We start from the raw sequence: 19980 nt of genomic DNA on the forward strand, positions 1-19980 counted from the left end.
TTCTGCATATTATAACTTTCTGAGTCAACATTTTTAAATTACTGATTTTATTTGTAAAATTCTGAAAACAAACTTGAAGCAATAATTGAGTCTAAATCATTTATTTTTATTGGATCTTTTGAGAAGACAGTTTCTTATGCTGTTATGTAAAATAATTGGCTGTAACCTCCTGGTGCGTTTTTTTTACGCCTGAATGCAACCAATTATAAGTTATCCAGAGAGTATGTCTCTGCTGTGAATTCAATTCGGAACTGTTAAAGCAATTCAAGGACATTAAAAACATTTAAATGAGTTAGCTACTTCCTTTTACCTAAAGTATGTAAGTTGTCAATCATGGACTAAAATATCTAAAACTAAATGCAGAATGAATATATGCAGTCCAGTACCAAGATTAAATAAGAACATCATTTTCTACTATCAATCATACAAACTTTCTGTTGTCCATCTCTTCCTGTTAGCATCAAGTAACTCTGATATTTTCAGTAGAAGAGACTAAAATGCATGAATTTCTCAAATATGACGATTAGTCAGTAAGATATTTCCATCTGAAGGCATTAGTTAGTCATTTTTATATGGTTTAAAATGTCATATGCATCAAGCAATGTTTTTGTATGTGTTTCAGATGGGTACAATCCAAAAAGCGGTATGCACCGCTCCCTGCTGTTGTGCCTGTTGATGACTTCATGTGACCTCTCAGATCAAACAAAGGGCTGGAAAACCACACGCAAGATTGCTGTCAGTTACCATGCTACACTTATATCTATACATCACACATTAAAAAGATAGATATAACGTGTTTTAGATATCCCTTTATATTTTCAACCTGATTAAAAATGTATTTTTCATTGTTTGTTTCTTTTTCTTTTTATCATTCATTTATTTCTTAAAGATTTTCAATAACAAATGGCTGAGCAGTAAATTCCTCTGTTTGTAGGTAAATACTTATCAAAAGATGCAAAGCTCTGCAGCTGGAAGCAACCTTTGAGCTCTGTTCTATTTCATTCTCTTCTGTGAGACCATGCTCCATTTTAGGATTACATTTAATCTTGACCTGCCCCCTTTTCAGGACCAAAACCCCTAAACCTTGCCCTAAATCCTGCCCTCAATCTCTAAACACCTGACACCTAAAACAAACGCAAAGTAATCTTTGTTCCCACAACCAAAAACACATTTTACTTTTGTTCAGTAGAAACATTATTGTACAATATCTGGGTTGTTTTGGTCTCATTAGATACAGTCATCACCCCAAACGTAAAAAAGGGGAAATGCAGGGGTGGGGTCTGATGGCAAAATGGAAAACATAAGGAATTTGAAAAGGGAAAAAGTACTTTCAGAAAAGTAATAATCCATACTGTGATACACAAGCCTGGCATCAAATATGACATAAATGCTGAATTTAAGGCATCATCAGTTTTCTCTTGTTTTGTCAAAGAATTAGTCTTGTTTTTATTCTGAAACTTGAACTTTTAAAGCACCGCTAAGAATATAAAACAATGTAAGATATAATAGATAATGCCTGCTTCTTTGTGTCCACAGGAGCTGATTTACAAAGAGTTCTTCTCTCAAGGCGATTTGGTACGTATCGAGGCCCAGATCTGCCGCTGGCCGCTTAATGGCTTTATTGAGCATGAGTTGAACTTAGCGTTATTTTACACATTACTGAGCTCATTCCTCATATTTGCATTATGTGTGTTTGTGTGTGCAGGAAAAAGCCATGGGGAACAGACCCAGTGAGATGATGGATAGAGAAAAAGCGTACATCCCAGAACTACAGATCAGCTTCATGGAACACATTGCCATGCCCATCTACAAGTGAGTATAAAAAAGTGAAAGCACTATTGTCTCACTCAGGCAACTTGGAACAACCTCATACTCTTCATGAACTGTTCTGCTATAGATACTTGGCTTTAAATAATTCTGCCACGAACTGCCAAAAACTTTATCATTAACATTTTTCAGCGATATATTTATAACGAAGATATATTGTGTTTACTACTACAGTAGTAGTAGAGGTTTGGCTAAATAAACTGCTGTTTTTAGATAAATATTATACAAGGAGGTTCGGAATAATAAATTAAAGATATAAATGATAATCATTTATTCCTTTTTTTATAATAAAATGTAAAGAGTAAAAATACCATATACCCAAAGAGTAATGATGAAAACTCTTTCACCTAGAGTAAATGTGTCAAAGCCTGACTTCAAAATTCACTATTAAAAAGACAAATTGATGCCACCTCCTCCCTCTCTCCTCTCAGGCTGCTTTCTGAGCTGTTTCCCAGGGCCACTGAGCTGTACGAGAGAGTGGCGGCAAATCGTGAGCAGTGGACCAAAGTGTCCCACAAGTTCACCATCCGTGGGTTGCCTAGCAACAATAGTCTAGACTTCCTGGACCAGGAATACGAGCTGCTTCAGTCCCAGGGTGCTTTCGGGAGCGATGACCACTGCCTCAACGGTTGCCTTGACGACACAGAGGGGGGCAGGGGCTAGTAACGAAAACGGGCTGCTGAAGGTTTTCCTGAAGTTTTCCGTGGTTCAATAAGAGGCTGAGGATACCTTTTTAGCGGCCAAAGAGTGACAGGTCTATCTGCAGTCAACCACTTAGATGCTTAGCAGGCCATGCCGAGTGGAAAGACAAAGTTTCAAACTAACTGAATCAGACAGATGATCTGAATGCGGTGGATTTATCTGAGTTGGATCAATGATTAGATGCTACATGTTGCTTGTGTGAACCAGTCAAGGAGAGTAAAAGATAGAGACTTTATCTTTTTCAGCAGCTATACTGGAAAAATTTTTCCATCAGTTTCCAGTTCATTCACACAGTACTGATCCTTTCTGAGATTGTAAAAATAAACACATACCATTCAAACACACAAGTTGGAGAGGAACGCTAATTTTTATGACAAAGACTGCTTCAACATCTGACAGTGACATGAAGTGCTATACACTCGTAAAATGTTTCATCTCAGCTTATGTTGATTGATATGGCTCAGTAAATGCAGCTGCCATTCTTCTCACCTGATGCACATGAATGCATGATGTTTGGACACCTCATCTGTTATTCTTTTTAGCGTTGATTTTTCTCCACTGCTGCAGTCTGTTTTTACACCATCATAACACTTTTTTATATTCAGCCCTTCAGAATATATTTAATTAAATCATGGCCATTGACTTGTACTGGGATACAACCTGATATATACTGATCCATTTACCCTCATTGTTTCACTGGAGGTTTCGGACACTTGGACAATCACTCATCAATGATATAGGAGTCGCTGATCCATGACCCTCCTTCATGTTTCAAACATTAAAAAAACACTTTGTGGCTATTATCACTACATCAATTGTGCAAAGACCACTCAATACCTAAAATCTCCTTTCAGTTTATTATTTTTTTTAGCATCCATTTCACTCTTTCTGTTTTTTGTTCGTTTTTTTTACTTCTTTCATAAACCCACTTTAGGTAGAGAGCAACAGAAACCCTTTAAAAGATCCATCTCAACCATTGGAGTCAATGTGCTACAGTAGAGTATGTTAAATAGTGTGTCACTGAGTGTGTCATATGGATCTGCCTTACTGCGTATCTTTGCTGCCTTTCTTAGAGCTTTTAATATATAAATTGAAATAAAGTCTGTTTAGTATGTATGTTGAGCATTTGTTCTAGACATAGTGTGAGTATCAATGTGTTGACTGAATGATCACTGTACTGAGAAGATGTGTTTGTGAACTACTCATGTGAGGACCTCAGATGTTTTGTCATTTTACTTCTTTCATTCTAACTTACCTGAGTGCTGTAGGCAGACGTAAAAGCATTTTTTTAGCTTTCAGTGCATAATTAGAACTAGAGATGTAGCCATAGTAGAAATCTGTCTTTCTTGAAAGCATCAACAGTTCATTACTGCTGCACTCTAAAGCAAATCACAGTGTTCTCAAATGTGTGCCTCATAGAAAGCCTGACACTTCAGGGTCATGGGGTGTTTGTTACAGAATGCCATACTCAATTAAACCTTAAAAATGTTTAACAATAAAAATGCTGCAGAGTTAGGATGCGATAACCACAGAGTTTTTGTAAAGTGAAACTTGTGCATGTGAGCGAATGAGTGGATGAATAAGTGTGGATGACAAAGAAAGAGAATTAGAAAGAAAGGGCTGCAGGTAGCTACTTTAAGATCAAGAGAGAAATGCTAATAGAGCCGGTGAGGCTGACACGAACCTCAAGTCTTCTTCTAGCATTTCTTCTACTCTCCTGCCTCTTATGCAACACCAGGAATATCAGTGAAGGAAAATGAAAGCAAAATTATTGCAATCATAGAATTTAAGTATAGAATTTTCTTTGAAAAAAAAATCCCATGAGGGTGCTTGAGTGAAGACGGTTAATTGGGTCATAAAGTGGTTTGATGTACGTGTCACTCCTTCATTGGAATCTGCATTAGCGTGGCTGGATGAAAACGTTGGATCCGCCTTGCTCTGCTTATTGGATGGACTATTTATAAAGTTTAAAGGGTATACAGCAGTGCTTATGAAAAGGCCACTTCTTTTTTAGACTCTTTCCTCACTTGTGGTAATTCCCATTTCTATGATTTAAACCACTTTTCACATTTACCTGCCTTTTTCATGTGCAATATAAAGTGTCTGCCTCTGTGACATTGCATAGATACAGATGTAAATACCTTATGCCTCTTGTTAAATTATTGCTTTAGGTCTGAGTTGCCAAAGGCTTTTAAGTGTTAGATCAAGATGTTGAAAAAAAAAACTATATATATAGATAAGAAGTGTGACTATTTTACTCCTAAAATGCTTTTGAGAGTTCAGACCTTTGACAGTTTTGTATGGTAAGTGTGTATCTGTCCCTTTTATGTTTGTTTTGGAGAGTCAGGGCTAAATGTGCCAAGCTAACATTTTCTACTTCCTGGCCAAGCTGTAAAATGATCAACAAGATGTAACTTAGGATATATTTTGTTCTTTATTCCTTTTGGGGATCCCATTTAACTGTTCTGATGTATCATAACAGCTTGTCCATTAAGTACAAACCTAATCTACTGTATTTCTCGTCATCACAGCTGGTCTCTAACCTGTGATGTAATGTCATTGTAATGATCACCTGTGACATAACTGTTAAAAGTGACAAGAATATAATTGCTGTAAATAACAAAGTTTTAAAAGAAAGAAATGTTTTTGTTTTGTTTTTTTTATCGTCTGTCATTATTACTATGGGAAGTATTTTAATCTGTAATGTATTTAAAGTGGTTGCTTCCTGTTCTTTCTTTTCTTTTTTCTTTTTTTTTTCTCAAGCCATTTCTGAACAACCCCAACCTTAGACTTTTACAGAGGGGATGGAAAAAATTCTATCTGTATTTAGGATATAAAGATGATATTCTGCCACAAATACAAAAGATCCAGATGAATTATATAAATTATACTTATACAGAGAGGTAAATCTTCTTTTAATCATTTGTATTGATAAGTTCTGAGTGCTAGTGGTCTTGTTCTTCAGATGTAATGAACATTTACAGTTTTGAGAAGAAGACAAATGAGTGATTTCTTTTTGTTTGGTTTGGTTTTTCTTTCTTGGAATAAATCTATTGAAACGTCTCTTGGTTTTTGTCTGGATGCATTTCCCCTGATTTCAGCCTGCACCTGGGGTCCTGCCTGGTGTGCTAGATCTGACCTCGATTACCCTGGTACTTGAGGCTTACTACTGTGCTGCCATGGTTAGCGCCTCTGTGCTGTCCTTCAATCCAGCCCTCTCTAGCCATTGGTAGGACTTGTTCATATCCACCACTTCAGCTATCTGCCGGTGGTAAATCCCATGCAGGGGCTTGTCCTCCCATGATGGTTCCTCCATTTCATTCTCCTCCAGGTTCCCTTGCCTGAGGCATTCACTCAGTGCTTCATTCTTTTCAGACCACAGAAAACCCTGAAGCTGTTAAGCTGTTCACAAAACATACATTAAAACAGATGGTTTTGAATTTGACATTTTAGAGTAAAATACAAGTTTGGGAGAAGGACTAAGACAGCCAATCAGGCTTACCTTATTTAATTATACTGGTCTAAAGATAAAGACAGACAGACATTTTACACAAGCAGCATTGTGTGCATAATACAAACTTTACAAAAACAAGACTTCATAATCATAATGTTTTTTGTTTTGTTTTTGTTTTCTATTGTATATCTAATTTAATGAATTCATTTGTTTTAATATAAAACAAATTTACATTTTTTGATTTGGGAGTACTTGCTAATCATCTGAACTGAGATCACTTAAGTTGTTTCCCCAGCAACGAGGCACCAGGTGTGGGTGAGATTTACCCTGAGTTCCTTAAGACTTTTAATGTTTTTGAGTTCTCTTGTCTGACACATCAGTGCAGCATCACACAGAAGCCAGGGACAATGCCTCTGGATTGGCTTGTTCCAGCTACACAGCAATCACACTTCCCAGCCTCCCTGAATAATGTTTGATGTGCTGGAAAGAAGTATATGGAGAATAATCAACCTTCATATTCAGGAGGAACAGTGGTGTTTTCATCCTGGTCATGGAACTCTGGACCAGCTCTTTGTTCTAATTAGCATAACGGAAGGTGCCTAGTTTGCATATTTTTTTACTTCAAAAATTTCTTACAACTGTGTCCTTCGTGGTGTTATGGCGATTGGGGTGTCGTACCCTTTGCTGTAGGCCAGGGCTACTCAATTCGGTCCTACGAGGGCCGCAATCCAGCAGGTTTTCCATGCATTCATGTACCAACACACCTGAGTCAAATTAATGAGTTATTGTGTAGAACCTGATTGACTGTTAGAGCCACCTAATTTGACTTAGGTGTGTTGGTGCAGGGATACATGGAAAACCTGCTGGATTGCAGCCCTCGTAGGACCGAATTGAGTAGCCCTGCTGTAGGCTATTTGGTTCCTGCACAACCAAAGTGACAGCTTGGCTGCATTTTCAACCTGACCTAAGTCTGAAGATGTTGAACAAAGAAATTTTATCACATTACACGTTAAATTAATTTGATATTTAGATATCAGATAACACTCCTTTACAAGAAACAGTATAGCATTTTATATATAAAATCTAAAACATAACATGCATGTGAACATGTCACTAGCATAAAACATGCTTTTTTTTAAAAACACAATTTACTTATTTTTTTAGGTTAATATAAAATTAAATTAAATAAACAAGGACTGCAGTAATTATATTTATTTTACAATTGTCTGTTTTTTTATTATAATACTTTATAAGTGGAAAGTTGGTACCTAACTTCCCCTGTACTTTTGTACCTCTAACTAAAAGAAAATTAGTTTATATTATGGATTAAGCTTCTTTTTTTTTTTTTTTTTTTTTTTTTTTTTTTTCTCGCGTGAGTTGGAGTGCGTGAGCTCTGCGGAATGAGAAGTGCAGTAGTCCGCCATCGCTGTATGAAGAACTATCGGGCTTGGCGTTTGGCTGTCAACAATAAACTTGTGGTGCGGGACGCGGAGCTAAGAGGTCGAGTGAAAGCTCGTCGGCTGCTCCAGAAACCACTAGTCACCCCTGTCCCTCCCTGGAGATTATTTTCATGTGAATACAGAGCTCACGGACGAGGCAACCATGTCCAATCTCAGCAAAGGCGGCACCAAGAAGGACACCAAAATGAGGATACGGGCCTTTCCTGTAAGTACACACCGCAGTAGGTGCTTTGACTGCCTGACGGGCCGTGACTCGATCGCCGTGGTCTGGTCTGCTGGCTAAATGCTAGCAGGCTAACCAGCTGAGCAGCAGATATGACTTGCCTATCCTCAAACAAATTACAGCCGTCAAATGTTCTGTCACCCCCCATTTATGGTTGGATGGTTAAGTGGTCGTTGCGATATAATGACAACCCATTTAAAAGTGTTAACAATAAATTGTATTGTCCATACATTTAAATTAATAACAATGTTCCCTTCGGTAGTTAGCAATTACGATCAGACGAGAACATTAGCGGGCGCTAACATTAACGCTCGTATTGACACTTGTTGTGTTGCCGTCTTTTCTCTAACAAATGCATGACGTTTTTGTGTCTTAGCTCAGAATATGGCTGTATTTACACCTAAACGATAGCGATAAATAAGTACATTTTAAAAATCCCACTGCATGCCGAAACGATTAGCAACGTTTCTATAGTTACAAATAGGCCCTAACAAATTGGACAACAAAACCTGCTAACCTAGTTCAGGTTTTGCATAAATGACAAAGTGTAGGTGAAGGTAGATTTATATCTGCTATTTCATTGTTGAAATTAGTGTTTTGAATCTCTTATTTTCCACCTGGCACACCCTTTGTCTGCAAGTCCCTTAAACAACTGACCTCATTCTAGGTTTGTCATATTTATGTTATCTAGATACCACAGGGTTATTTACCTTTGAATACGTAAATAAATTCATGCTTTCTGTTTGTTGTGTCGGACTGATGACGTTTTCGTGTTTATATAATGAGACCGTACCCACACATGTGCTTTCTGACTGTGGCTCAGTCTTGACAGTTTGATTAGCATCTTAACATGCATGTGTTGGGACTTGTCTAATGAGGAAAAGCTACCTTAGTCCTTATTCGTTGAGGTTCTCCAGTGTTTTTTTTTTTATTAGTATTATTACTAGAAAGCCTAATGACATGTGGGGCAACTTTGGGGCTTGTTCTGACAAAATGCCTAGTTCAGTAGAACATGGCAAAAATGGATCATACCTATATCCCTATAACATAGAAAGCTTTATCATTATATCTGTAATCTATTGGATTAAATTAATTACAAGTAGCATATCCAAGAGAAACTGGGATCTATAGTTCCATTTAATAATACTATTAGCTTATGTACCATTGTAGCTACACTAGCAACACAAAATACATGTCTGCTCAGGATTTCTATATCTTTTACCAGCACTACTTATGGTAGGAAATCGCCTTTCTGTTGTTTAATCATCATGAAAGGGATAAATCACATGCATTAGTCATCCATACATTGGGGATGCAGTGCTGAGGTGACAGGCATCTAATTTGTGATGAACAGTCTTTGTAGGTGCACATTTCTTTCCCCGCTGTCTCACTTTTAGACTAATTTTCTTTCTTCTAATCTTCCATAAATATGTGAAGATGAAAGATGTTGGAACTTGTTGACTGCAGGGCTGTTGAAATATTGAAAAAAAATCACTTCAGGCACAATTCTCAAACAGCTTATTCTCAACACCTGAAGTCTTAGAAATCAACTTTTCACAAATTCACATTTATGCTTTACCCTCATTGAATCTGTGGACAAAATTATTCAGAGGTTTGTCTTCATCAGCAGGGTATATATATTTAGGGCAGGAGTCTTGTTTCTGAGTTTTGGCATTAATAATTAATTAAACAGGTGATGGCTATCATACTTAATCCATTACTGTCTACTTTTTTCAGATGACAATGGATGAAAAGTATGTCAACAATATCTGGGACCTCCTGAAGAATGCCATTCAGGAAATTCAGAGGAAGAACAACAGTGGCCTGAGCTTTGAGGAACTTTACAGGAACGCCTATACCATGGTGCTACATAAACACGGAGAGAAGCTGTACACAGGCCTGCGGGAAGTAGTTACTGAACATCTTATCAACAAAGTAAGGCCAACATATGCTAGAGGTGAAATTATGAGAAACTAAATTAAACATTCTCAAGTGAATTTGACTTAATTCTCACCCAGTGTGTAACATAAAGTACATTCTTGCCTCACACTATAAGTACACATACTTGTATCAGGGATGTTGTTGCATACAGAAATCCTTACATGAAATAAATATTGATAATATTTCACTGCAAAACAATCTGTTCTCATTAAATAACAGAATACATATAAGTCTTTTTTCCCCTCCAGAAATTGGTTTGGTGCTTGACAGAGTTTCTAGTTGCCTTTTTATATTAGGGATTTAAGTGGATTATACTGAGCAGCCTGGGAAAAAATAAGTTAAAAATAGCACAAGAGGACAATCTGATGCTGATCCTGTAACTATAAGAGCAATTGTTTCTCAAATTCTTCCTAATAAGTGTGAGAAGCCTTCAATGAGTGTTACTCCAGAGCAGTCACTTGAGTTTTATAGCATGTAATTAGCAAGAAATTAGGTTTGACCATGACACCTGCAGAGAATGCCATTGCACAGATACCCAGTGAACAATATTTCAGCAGACTACAGCTGAATACCTGCCAGATGGTTTAACAGCTAAATTAAATCCACATTCTCATCTTGGCAGGCTTTGCAAATTAGCAGTCAAGGAGTGTCGACAAGCAATAGATCAAAGAAAAGAGCTGCAATCCCTAAATATGTTTTATAATCTAATAATAATCCAGATATCAATTTGAGAGATAAATGGCATATAATAGTTTGAATGCAGCTTAAATATCTTCATAGTCACCTAAACGACTGAAACATGAGGATTTTCTTTCACAACTACAGGCCACATGTACCAGCATGTACTGTAAGGCAGTTGATGTGATTTTTCATTTCTCATGGTAAATCATAGTGTACACTGTCTGCTTACACTTGTGCCTCAGCTGCAGCTCAAACCACACTGCAGGTTTGTACCATCAAGGTTTTGTCTTTCATGCTTAAGTAACAATGAGTGAAGCAGTTCTCAGATGAACATAGTGCTTAAATATTTGCTGATCAACATATTGACTTCATATCAGCAACAGTACATTGAGATTAAAGAGATATCTTATATGATATGTTAATAGTTTGGTGGTTGCGTGTGAGTGTTTCAGGCTACAAGGGGTCAGCTTTTGCCTTTTATTTATGTTTATTTTTTATTATTATCCACTCTGGAGCTAGGTACAGAGCTTAGACAAAGCTCTGTGTTTATGACCACTACCAAGGGCATCGCTGAGTAAAATGATTGTGTAGGTAGCGGCTGTGCTGCAGCAGCACCGCAGCAGAAGGGTAGACGGTATTAATATACACATGCGCAACATGTCAGCAACACACATGCCATGCAGGCAGCGTGAAAACAGTGTAAGGAAGCTTCTGTGTAATCTGTAATGAGTGTAATTATTGTATGAAACTCCAAAAACATAACAGTCATGCATAGTTGTATAGCTCTTAAATGTTTTGTCGGACATATGATGGAGGAAATCACATATTACTGATGAAGAAACATTGCAAATTTCTATAGTTATTTTAACCCTTCGTTTACTAAATGTATTTTGAATTGTGTGACAGTGTTCATATATATAATGTTGTGGAGCAAAATAGATTTTTGCTTTAATTAAGGCTTAGCTTGTGTGATGCAAGGTGCAGATAATTTATCATCTGTGCCCTGAATGAGAAAATAAGGGGAGGTCAATGTGCCCTTAAGAATCTTGGTCTACTGAGGCACTTGCTTTTAGTGCTGAGTCACTCAGCAGTGTGACTGTGATAACGCTGCTGTATAACTGATTTGTAAAAAGGGGGAAAAGGTTTTGTAAAAACAGCAGAGAGGTGACAGTAAAAGGCTGCATTGACAAGAAATCACATTTTTCACTTGATTCAGGTGCATTTGTTTTTTCCTTGAACATCGTGTTTGCAGAGTGTTTTTTTTTCTTCCTCTTGTCTATCAGTGAGACTGCAAAACATGCTCTAATACATCCACTATATGCACATTTGTGTCTAACTTTCCGAAAGGTACGAGAAGATGTCCTCAACTCCCTAAACAATAACTTCCTCCAAACACTAAATCAGGCTTGGAATGACCATCAGACAGCCATGGTGATGATCAGAGACATCCTGATGTATATGGTGAGTAAGTTTATATAAAAATGAGGATGTACAACTGAAATCAAGTCAACTTACAGCATATCATTGCAGTATTCAATGAGCTGCTAATGGATGCAGATTCATGCATATTAATTACACCTGAGCTGAAACCCTCTTGCACTTAAGACGTCAGCAGTAATATGTGAAATGCAAATATTCAAGGCTTTGACTTTCATTTTGTGTTTTGGTGCTGTAGGATCGGGTGTACGTACAACAGAACAATGTAGAGAATGTCTACAACCTGGGGCTCATCATCTTTAGGGATCAGGTGGTTCGTTACGGCTGCATCAGAGACCACCTTCGCCAGACCCTGCTGGACATGATTGCACGAGAGAGGAAGGGGGAGGTGGTGGACAGGTAGCCGCAAATCACTATTCACTTTATGAACATATGATGAATAGCTTTTAGTCTTATGTTTCTGAAGCACGTTAACATGTAAGATAATAAAATTGTCATCAGAAATGGACAGAAAATGCTCATGGTCTGAGGGATAAGAGGTGTCAGTCCTGTCCCCTGAGAGAAGCCTCAGTGTCTGATATTTTCAAGATATTGATTTCTCAGAGCCTTGTGCTGTGGAGGCTAACTGGGTCTTTCCGTTAATGAATTAATAACAAAGACGTTAGCTGGCAGCAATAGAAGGTGAAATGAGCACCCAGAAAAGTTAGTCTTGTTTTGGCATCTCTGTTTCTCTTTAGCGCTTTGTCGGTTTCTCCTCTCTTCCAGGGGGGCCATTAGAAACGCCTGCCAAATGTTAATGATCCTCGGCCTTGAAGGGAGATCTGTTTATGAAGAAGACTTTGAAGCACCATTCTTAGAAATGTCTGCAGAATTTTTCCAGGTTTGACAGAACATACCATTCCCTTGATTTATTTTTTTTTATTGTTTATTTTGATTAAAATTAGTCGTTGCATTGGCTTCATAGTTTCTTCCTGGGGAACCTTGTAAAGAAGATAACAAAGTAAATAATGTGAACACAGTTTATTTGCAAAACAAAGAGCATTACCAACTAAACTGTGTTATTCCTTATTTTCATTTAGATGGAGAGCCAAAAGTTTCTTGCAGAAAACAGTGCCAGTGTGTACATAAAGAAAGTAGAAGCCAGAATTAATGAGGAGATTGAGCGGGTAATGCACTGCCTGGATAAATCCACAGAGGAGCCCATCGTCAAGGTGGTGGAACGTGAGCTCATTTCTAAACACATGAAGACCATCGTAGAAATGGAGAATTCAGGACTGGTTCACATGCTCAAGAACGGCAAGACAGATGGTGAGCTGTGCGATTTACACAGACATCACTTCACAATGTGAATTCACAGGAATTCCCAAATCTCTTTGATTAATCATGTAGATGTCTCTTTCAGAAGAAATGTTTTAGTTTTTCATACTGCAACAATTTATAGGGAATTTAAGAATGATTTGACTTCAGTTCAGGCGTTAATGTTGCTCCTACAGCTTATATTTTAGTTAACTTTTAATTAAGATTAATTTTATTGATCCAGAAGGAAATGCTCTAACACCAGCTGCTCAGACACACCATAAAACCTTCACTCAATAGACAGAATGAAATATTAAATCAGTTAAGCAAAATGGATAAATAAGGAGAGAATACGTCAAAAAATATTTAAATGTGCTTTTCACTGTCAGTCTGCCTTAGTTTATTCAGTCCATAAGGTAAACCTCACCCTATTCACTCTGAACAGTTCTGCCTTTTAGCAGATTTGAGATGCTCAGCCCTTTTCAGTTTGTAGAACTGGATGTACAACATCATGCATATTTCCACAGATTTAGCGTGTATGTACAAGCTGTTCAGTCGGGTTCCCAATGGGCTGAAGACCATGTGTGAGTGTATGAGCTCATACCTGCGGGAGCAAGGCAAGGCACTCGTGTCAGAGGAAGGAGAAGGAAAAAACCCTGTAGACTACATCCAGGTACGGTGACAGGTCTTCAGGAGATCAGTTATGGCTTATTCTTGTAAATCTGCAAGACTACAATTTTATTTAGTTTTATTAATTTCTTTTCTGATGACCCAACTTGTTCTCATCTAATGACTTTGTTGAGCTACTGCTGCTTCAAACCACTGCTGTAATATCCCCCATCATTTTTGTCTTCTTGTCTCATCCTTGCAGGGTTTGCTTGACCTGAAGTCTCGTTTCGACCGCTTCCTCCAAGAGTCCTTCAATAATGACCGACTCTTCAAGCAAACTATTGCTGGCGATTTTGAGTACTTCCTTAACCTCAACTCTCGCTCGCCTGAATACCTCTCACTTTTTATTGATGACAAACTGAAGAAAGGGGTAAAAGGGGTGAGTCTTCTAATGGATCTACACTTTTAGGTTTATTTTAGAACAGACTGGTGTGCTAATCCAAAATTTATTACCTTAGTCCAGTGTCTTTTAGGTGTATGCCAAACAAGGTCACAAATAAAAAACTTTTTTTATATAAATATGCAACTTAAGTGTTTTTTTCTAGTTTAAAATTAAATGATAAACCTCAATTAAGAGAGATGACTGCAGCACAAGTCCAAGTCTTTTGTGCATTTTTCTGCTTCAGATAAAACTGAAGATGTTACCTAAAGTTTGAAAAATAAAATTTTTCGTTATGCAAGATCCTGTTTAGTCATGCTGCAGAGCAAATAATAAAGTCTGTTTGTGACTGTGATGGAAAGAGCCTGACCCTCTGTAATGTTTTGGTTTATTTGTTTTCATCCAACCCAGCTAACAGAGCAGGAGGTGGAGTCCATACTGGACAAGGCCATGGTGCTCTTCCGCTTTATGCAGGAGAAGGACGTGTTTGAGAGGTACTACAAGCAGCACCTGGCTCGAAGGTTACTCACCAACAAGAGTGTCTCTGATGACTCTGAGAAGAACATGATCTCAAAGCTAAAGGTGAGTGGGACGGTGTACATTGTAAAGGGGCTTTAGTAGCAAGGAAACATACAAAAATACACAGACCGTTCCTGCTTTTCCACTGCATTGATGTTAAATTTTCAATTATTTTTTTTACTTTTTCTGGTCTCTTGTTCAGACCGAGTGTGGCTGTCAGTTTACCTCTAAACTGGAGGGCATGTTCCGGGACATGAGTATCTCCAACACCACCATGGATGAGTTTAGACAACATCTACAGACAACTGGGGTGAGGAGACTCCACGTGACACAACTAATTATGTCAGATTAATGAGCCTCTTTGCTCTCAGCAGTCGGTACATGGCTGCTTAATTGACAGCAATGCTGTGCTGCTCAATTAAATAGAAGCAATCATACACTTAAGTACTCATATTATGGTGTAACCTGATGCTAGGTTCTCACCTATGCTTCATTTTCATGTGACTTTTGCCACTAGTGTCCCTAACTCCATTTAGCAGCCATTGTAGTTGATGCAAAATTTATTTTATATCTACACTTAGCACAGAGTACTACATTTATGAAGCAAGTACAAAATATGAATCTCTGTAGATGTTAATCTAACAATTCATGCACCTAGCTTATGTCACACTTGTCTAGTTATTTGCTAAGTCAAAGTCCAGTCTTCCTTGCACATTTTATTTTTTTGAAACCTAATTGTGTTTATGTTGTGTATATTTTGCAACTTAAGGTGTCACTTGGAGGGGTTGATCTCACTGTGAGAGTCCTCACCACAGGATACTGGCCAACACAATCAGCAACACCCAAGTGCAATATCCCCCCTTCACCACGACATGCATTTGAAGTCTTTAGAAGGTTTGTAACTGCTACACTTTAAGTCTTTATACAAACTGCAAGATCTGAGACACAAACTGGGAAAATGTCTTACTGTTTCTGTTGTTCCAGCCTCCCCTCAACTATACAACCTCCCAGCTGAAGCCATTTAGAATTTTATGCATTTTCTATGTTGTAACTGGGTAACTGATTTGGATCCAATTACTATTCACAAATCTTCACCCCCCCATTGACTGCTTTTACTGGGTGATCTTGGTGAACTGGGTGAAAAACACTTTGAATTGTCTTGTACATTAAATGTGCTATACAAATAAATTTGCTTTACGTATTAACAGAATGTGAGTGTGATCAAAATGATCAAACAAATAAAGCCCCTTCTGGAGGTTTATGAGACATTTATTTACTGAATAGGAGCATAATATGGGATCTTTTAAATCAAAGTTTTGGAAGTTTTTGTGTCAATGGCTTCTTGGCAGACATTTGTTTTTGTTCTGCGTAATATAAAATGATTTGTGCACCTAACCCCCATAATGGTCTTCTACCCTTTATAGTTAGAAGCAGACTAAAATTAGTCTTTTTTTTGGGGGGGGGGGGGGGGGGGGGTTGCATGCCATTCTTTTTGTGCAGAAATTTTGCAACTTGCTGCCAGATTTCATGCTCAGTCTTATCCTTTTGTCTGTGGCAGAATGTGCTTAACCCCTGTTAGATTAGTTGCTTTGCATCAACTGTACTTAGAGGTTAACCTACCATGACTCCTCTGCTCGCAGGTTTTACCTTGGTAAGCACAGTGGGAGACAACTCACCCTGCAGCACCATATGGGGTCCGCCGATTTAAATGCCACCTTCTATGGTCCCATCAAAAAGGTATGTGTCTCTTGTGTAGTAGGGTTTAACATAAGTCAGCATTTATGAACACTACTTTGTAATTAAATTGATTAGATATCATTTACTTTGAACAGGAATTCCTGTTTTTTCCCATCATTATTGATTGCATTGGTGTTGCTTGAGTCTGGCTAGTGTGATATTTTCTTAAGATAGTCAGCAGTGATGCAGCTAAAATGTAACATTAAAGTAAAGAGCAATAATAAACTTGCTAACGAGGATGTTTTTTTTTTTTGTTTTTTTTACATGATCAAAACAAAAATCAGCAGTTTTGTATATGTATGGTTACACACTGTCTGTGGTAGTAGGATGTTCTGGATAACCATGAGCTTTCATCATGTCAACAGGAGGATGGGTCAGAGGTTGGAGTGGGAGGGGCTCAGGTAACGGGCTCCAACACCAGAAAGCACATCCTGCAGGTGTCCACCTTTCAGATGACCATCCTTATGCTTTTCAACAACAGAGAGAAGTCCACATTTGAGGTAAAAAAAAAAAAAAAACATAAATTCCTATTTTTCCTTACTCTGTATAACTGTGGTTAGGGCTAAGCAAATATGATGCAAATTTGTCTGAAGTTGCAGGATTGAACTGATTAGGCTGGATAGCGTCGTCAGAGTGGGGTAATAGACAACAGAGCTACTTTACTAAAAGTGCTTCCTTCTCATATTTGTTAAATTTTTTTAAATGGTAAAAAATACACCAAAAGAATAAAAAAACATCAACATTTAATTCAATGTACATTAACAAAAAAACACGCTACTTTCACGTTAACAGCCTGTTAATTTGTAAAGCACAGTATGAGCATGAAATAGACATGTTAGAGGTTGTGTCCTCAGTTCTGGCTTGACGGTTGTTTATTCAACACACCAAACACACTCTTCACTGTGTAGGAGATTCAGCAGGAGACAGACATCCCTGAGAGGGAGCTGGTGCGAGCACTGCAGTCTCTGGCCTGTGGAAAGCCCACTCAGAGAGTTCTCACAAAGGAGCCCAAGTCCAAGGAGATTGAAAATGGACATGTGTTTACAGTCAATGACCAGTTTACCTCTAAACTGCACCGTGTCAAAATCCAGACAGGTATACAAAATCTCTGTTGGCATATTATGTTGAGAATGCTATATTTTGAAGGTATTTTGCAGCTATTTCTGGCTTTCACTTCGTGTGTCTGCATAGCCAAAAATACAAATGGAAGTACTTGCACTTTTTTCTTAATTTGGAATATATTTAACCAAATGCACTGCAGATGTTTCTACTGTTTATAAAACAAGATGGAGCTGGAGAATATAGTAGATGTTATGTTATAATGTCATGTAATGTCTTTGGGTAATTCAATGCATCAGTTATTATCTTTTGCAATGATTTTCCTGCATTGTGCCTCTTCTAGTGGCTGCGAAACAAGGGGAGTCAGATCCGGAGAGGAAGGAGACTCGACAGAAAGTGGACGACGACCGAAAGCATGAGATTGAAGCTGCCATCGTTCGCATAATGAAGTCTAGAAAGAAGATGCAGCACAATGTCCTAGTAGCAGAGGTCAGTTGGCTGATGTGGCTGTTTAGTTTATTAGATAGCACAGTTTAGAAATCTTTTCCATAGTTATCTTAGTGGAAACCAGCACATTATCCTCCCTGCACTGAGCTAGTGTGATGTACAAGATGAGATACCCTCTGGTACTCGGATGAACTCACTGCTGGTACATAAAAAGTTTAAATAAAAAAAGAGTGGCTTTACAAATATCGTCTCATATAAAGAAAAAAAATAAAATTCTAAACATTTCTTTCATTTAACACCACCTTTCCGAGCAGTAAAGGATAACGGTGAAAGAAGAAGCCATGAAACAAAGTGATGCTGATGGTTATCGTTACAGGGTGAGAAGAGAGAAAGTGTTAAACTAATAACTTTTTTTTTTTTCCACAGGTCACACAACAGTTGCGAGCACGATTCCTTCCTAGTCCTGTAGTCATCAAGAAACGCATTGAAGGACTCATTGAGAGGGAATATTTGGCAAGAACACCAGAGGACCGCAAAGTATACACTTATGTAGCATAACAAGTGGATTCACTGAATGCTAGCGATTGGTTGAGAGCAACTGTGGGCCTTTTTTTTTTATTTTTTATTTTTTATTTTTGCTTTTGTTTTTTCTGTGGACTGCTTAGTGTTTGAACTTGGAAGTGCTTTCGTCGTTGATTCTGGGAAAACACTGGGAAGTTTAACTTTTCCTCCAAAAGAGAAAGTGTTAAATAAGAAAAATGTGCAAAAGATGGTGAAGTTTTCTAGCAATATTAGATTTCTTCTGTGAGAAATGAAAGGAAGAGAATCTAGTTTTTTAAAAAAAATGTTTGTTGTGGCCTTTGTAGAGAACTGGGTGAGCCTGTTTGCCAATTAACCACACACTCTCAAGATCACGCATATAGCAAACAAGTGGCTACATGGAGACCAACATTTGAACTCACCCCCGTTTTAAATGTTAATGACAGTGTGTTACATTTGTGTTTTGTGGCAAAATAATGGCTGTACAGCTTTACAGACAGTCTTGGCCTTTCCCTCACAGAGGATTTTTATAGTTAAAGAAAAAATGACCAGTACAGACCTGGTTTACAAAAGCAATTAGTTAAATTTGAGCCACCATGAATATTTCTTGTCTTTGTGTTTCACCTATGTCTGTTTTGGGGTTTATTTTAATGTGTCATATAAGTACAATTAATTTTACACAGCTGGAATATGTTTACTGTCAATTTCAGTAATGTAACCAGGTGTGTACTGGTGGCCAGAGAGACCGAGGGCTGTTGGTTCACAGCATGCTCTTATCTAATGGGACAGTCGGGGGAACAATACACTTTAAACTCCATTCATGTTTGGTCTCTCATGACACATTTTCCACTTTAGGCCTGCTGTATGATCGGCCAAAAAAACTGTTCTTCTCCCCGAATGGAAGTTTCCACATGGTGCAGAATTCAAAGAGGACATTTTTTTTTTTTTCTTTCTTCTCGGCTGCATTTTGAATATGTGGAACGTGTCAAGCACCGTGCTCTAATGTGTACAAATTGTAAGATAATAATTGTACTCACTGCGAAGGTGGATTGTACAGGGCCTTGTTTTCATCATATTAAATGTAGAGTTAAAAAAAGGTGGAATTTATTTATTTATTTTACATGTTTCATGAAAAGGCTTTTGCAAGAAACAAAAGTTTTTCCCCTACTAGCCATAATGAAAGCATAATGGGAAGCTGCATTTAAATATTGTGCTTGGAGAATTTGTTTGGCAGGCATTTAAAGAGCATTCTTTACATCATATATCACATTTAGTTATAGCTCTTCTTCTATACAATTCACCACTTCCAAGGTACATGTAGAGAGGAAGAATAAGTCAATAGCAGCTGTAGTATACAGATCAGCGACGTCTCTGGGGTCCCACCAGTTGATCTGCATGTAGTTTCCACATTTCGATATTATGTGTATATGTATCCAAATATTGATTGGTTGAAAAGTTTATTTGTATATGTGACAAAATATAAAAAAGAAAAGAAATAAAAATTAAGCCAAAAAAAAAAAAAGTTCAAAAGGAGTGGGTGGAAGCATAAGCTTATCTAATCCCACCCCAGTAACGTACAACAGTCTTTAGTCATTATACCATAATCACA

The 19980-nt window shown here is 37.7% G+C and overlaps 2 protein-coding genes across 3 annotated transcripts in view; both read left to right on the forward strand.

Moving 5' to 3' along the window:
• The window catches only part of LOC121646533 (cGMP-dependent 3',5'-cyclic phosphodiesterase), a 159225-nt gene extending 153633 nt beyond the window's left edge, over positions 1-5592 (forward strand). For both annotated transcript variants that reach the window (XM_041995576.1, XM_041995577.1), the window contains exons 28-31: positions 623-735; positions 1537-1575; positions 1706-1812; positions 2259-5592. In XM_041995576.1, the coding sequence (XP_041851510.1) occupies positions 623-735; positions 1537-1575; positions 1706-1812; positions 2259-2490 (491 nt within the window). In that variant the 3' untranslated portion in view covers positions 2491-5592. The remainder of the gene's footprint in view (positions 1-622; positions 736-1536; positions 1576-1705; positions 1813-2258) is intronic.
• A 1801-nt stretch (positions 5593-7393) lies between these two features.
• On the forward strand, positions 7394-19733 carry cul3b (cullin 3b). The gene is made up of 16 exons (XM_041995580.1): positions 7394-7648; positions 9404-9601; positions 11636-11749; positions 11964-12124; positions 12491-12605; positions 12805-13033; positions 13549-13694; positions 13893-14069; positions 14481-14651; positions 14791-14898; positions 15358-15482; positions 16229-16325; positions 16691-16825; positions 17234-17420; positions 17728-17873; positions 18258-19733. Exons 1-16 carry the CDS (start codon positions 7586-7588, stop codon positions 18387-18389), a joined length of 2304 nt encoding a protein of 767 aa, XP_041851514.1. The 5' UTR covers positions 7394-7585; the 3' UTR covers positions 18390-19733.
• Positions 19734-19980: the final 247 nt, after the last annotated feature.

The sequence above is a fragment of the Melanotaenia boesemani genome, chromosome 9 (genome assembly GCF_017639745.1).
Source record: "Melanotaenia boesemani isolate fMelBoe1 chromosome 9, fMelBoe1.pri, whole genome shotgun sequence".
NCBI lineage: Eukaryota > Metazoa > Chordata > Actinopteri > Atheriniformes > Melanotaeniidae > Melanotaenia > Melanotaenia boesemani.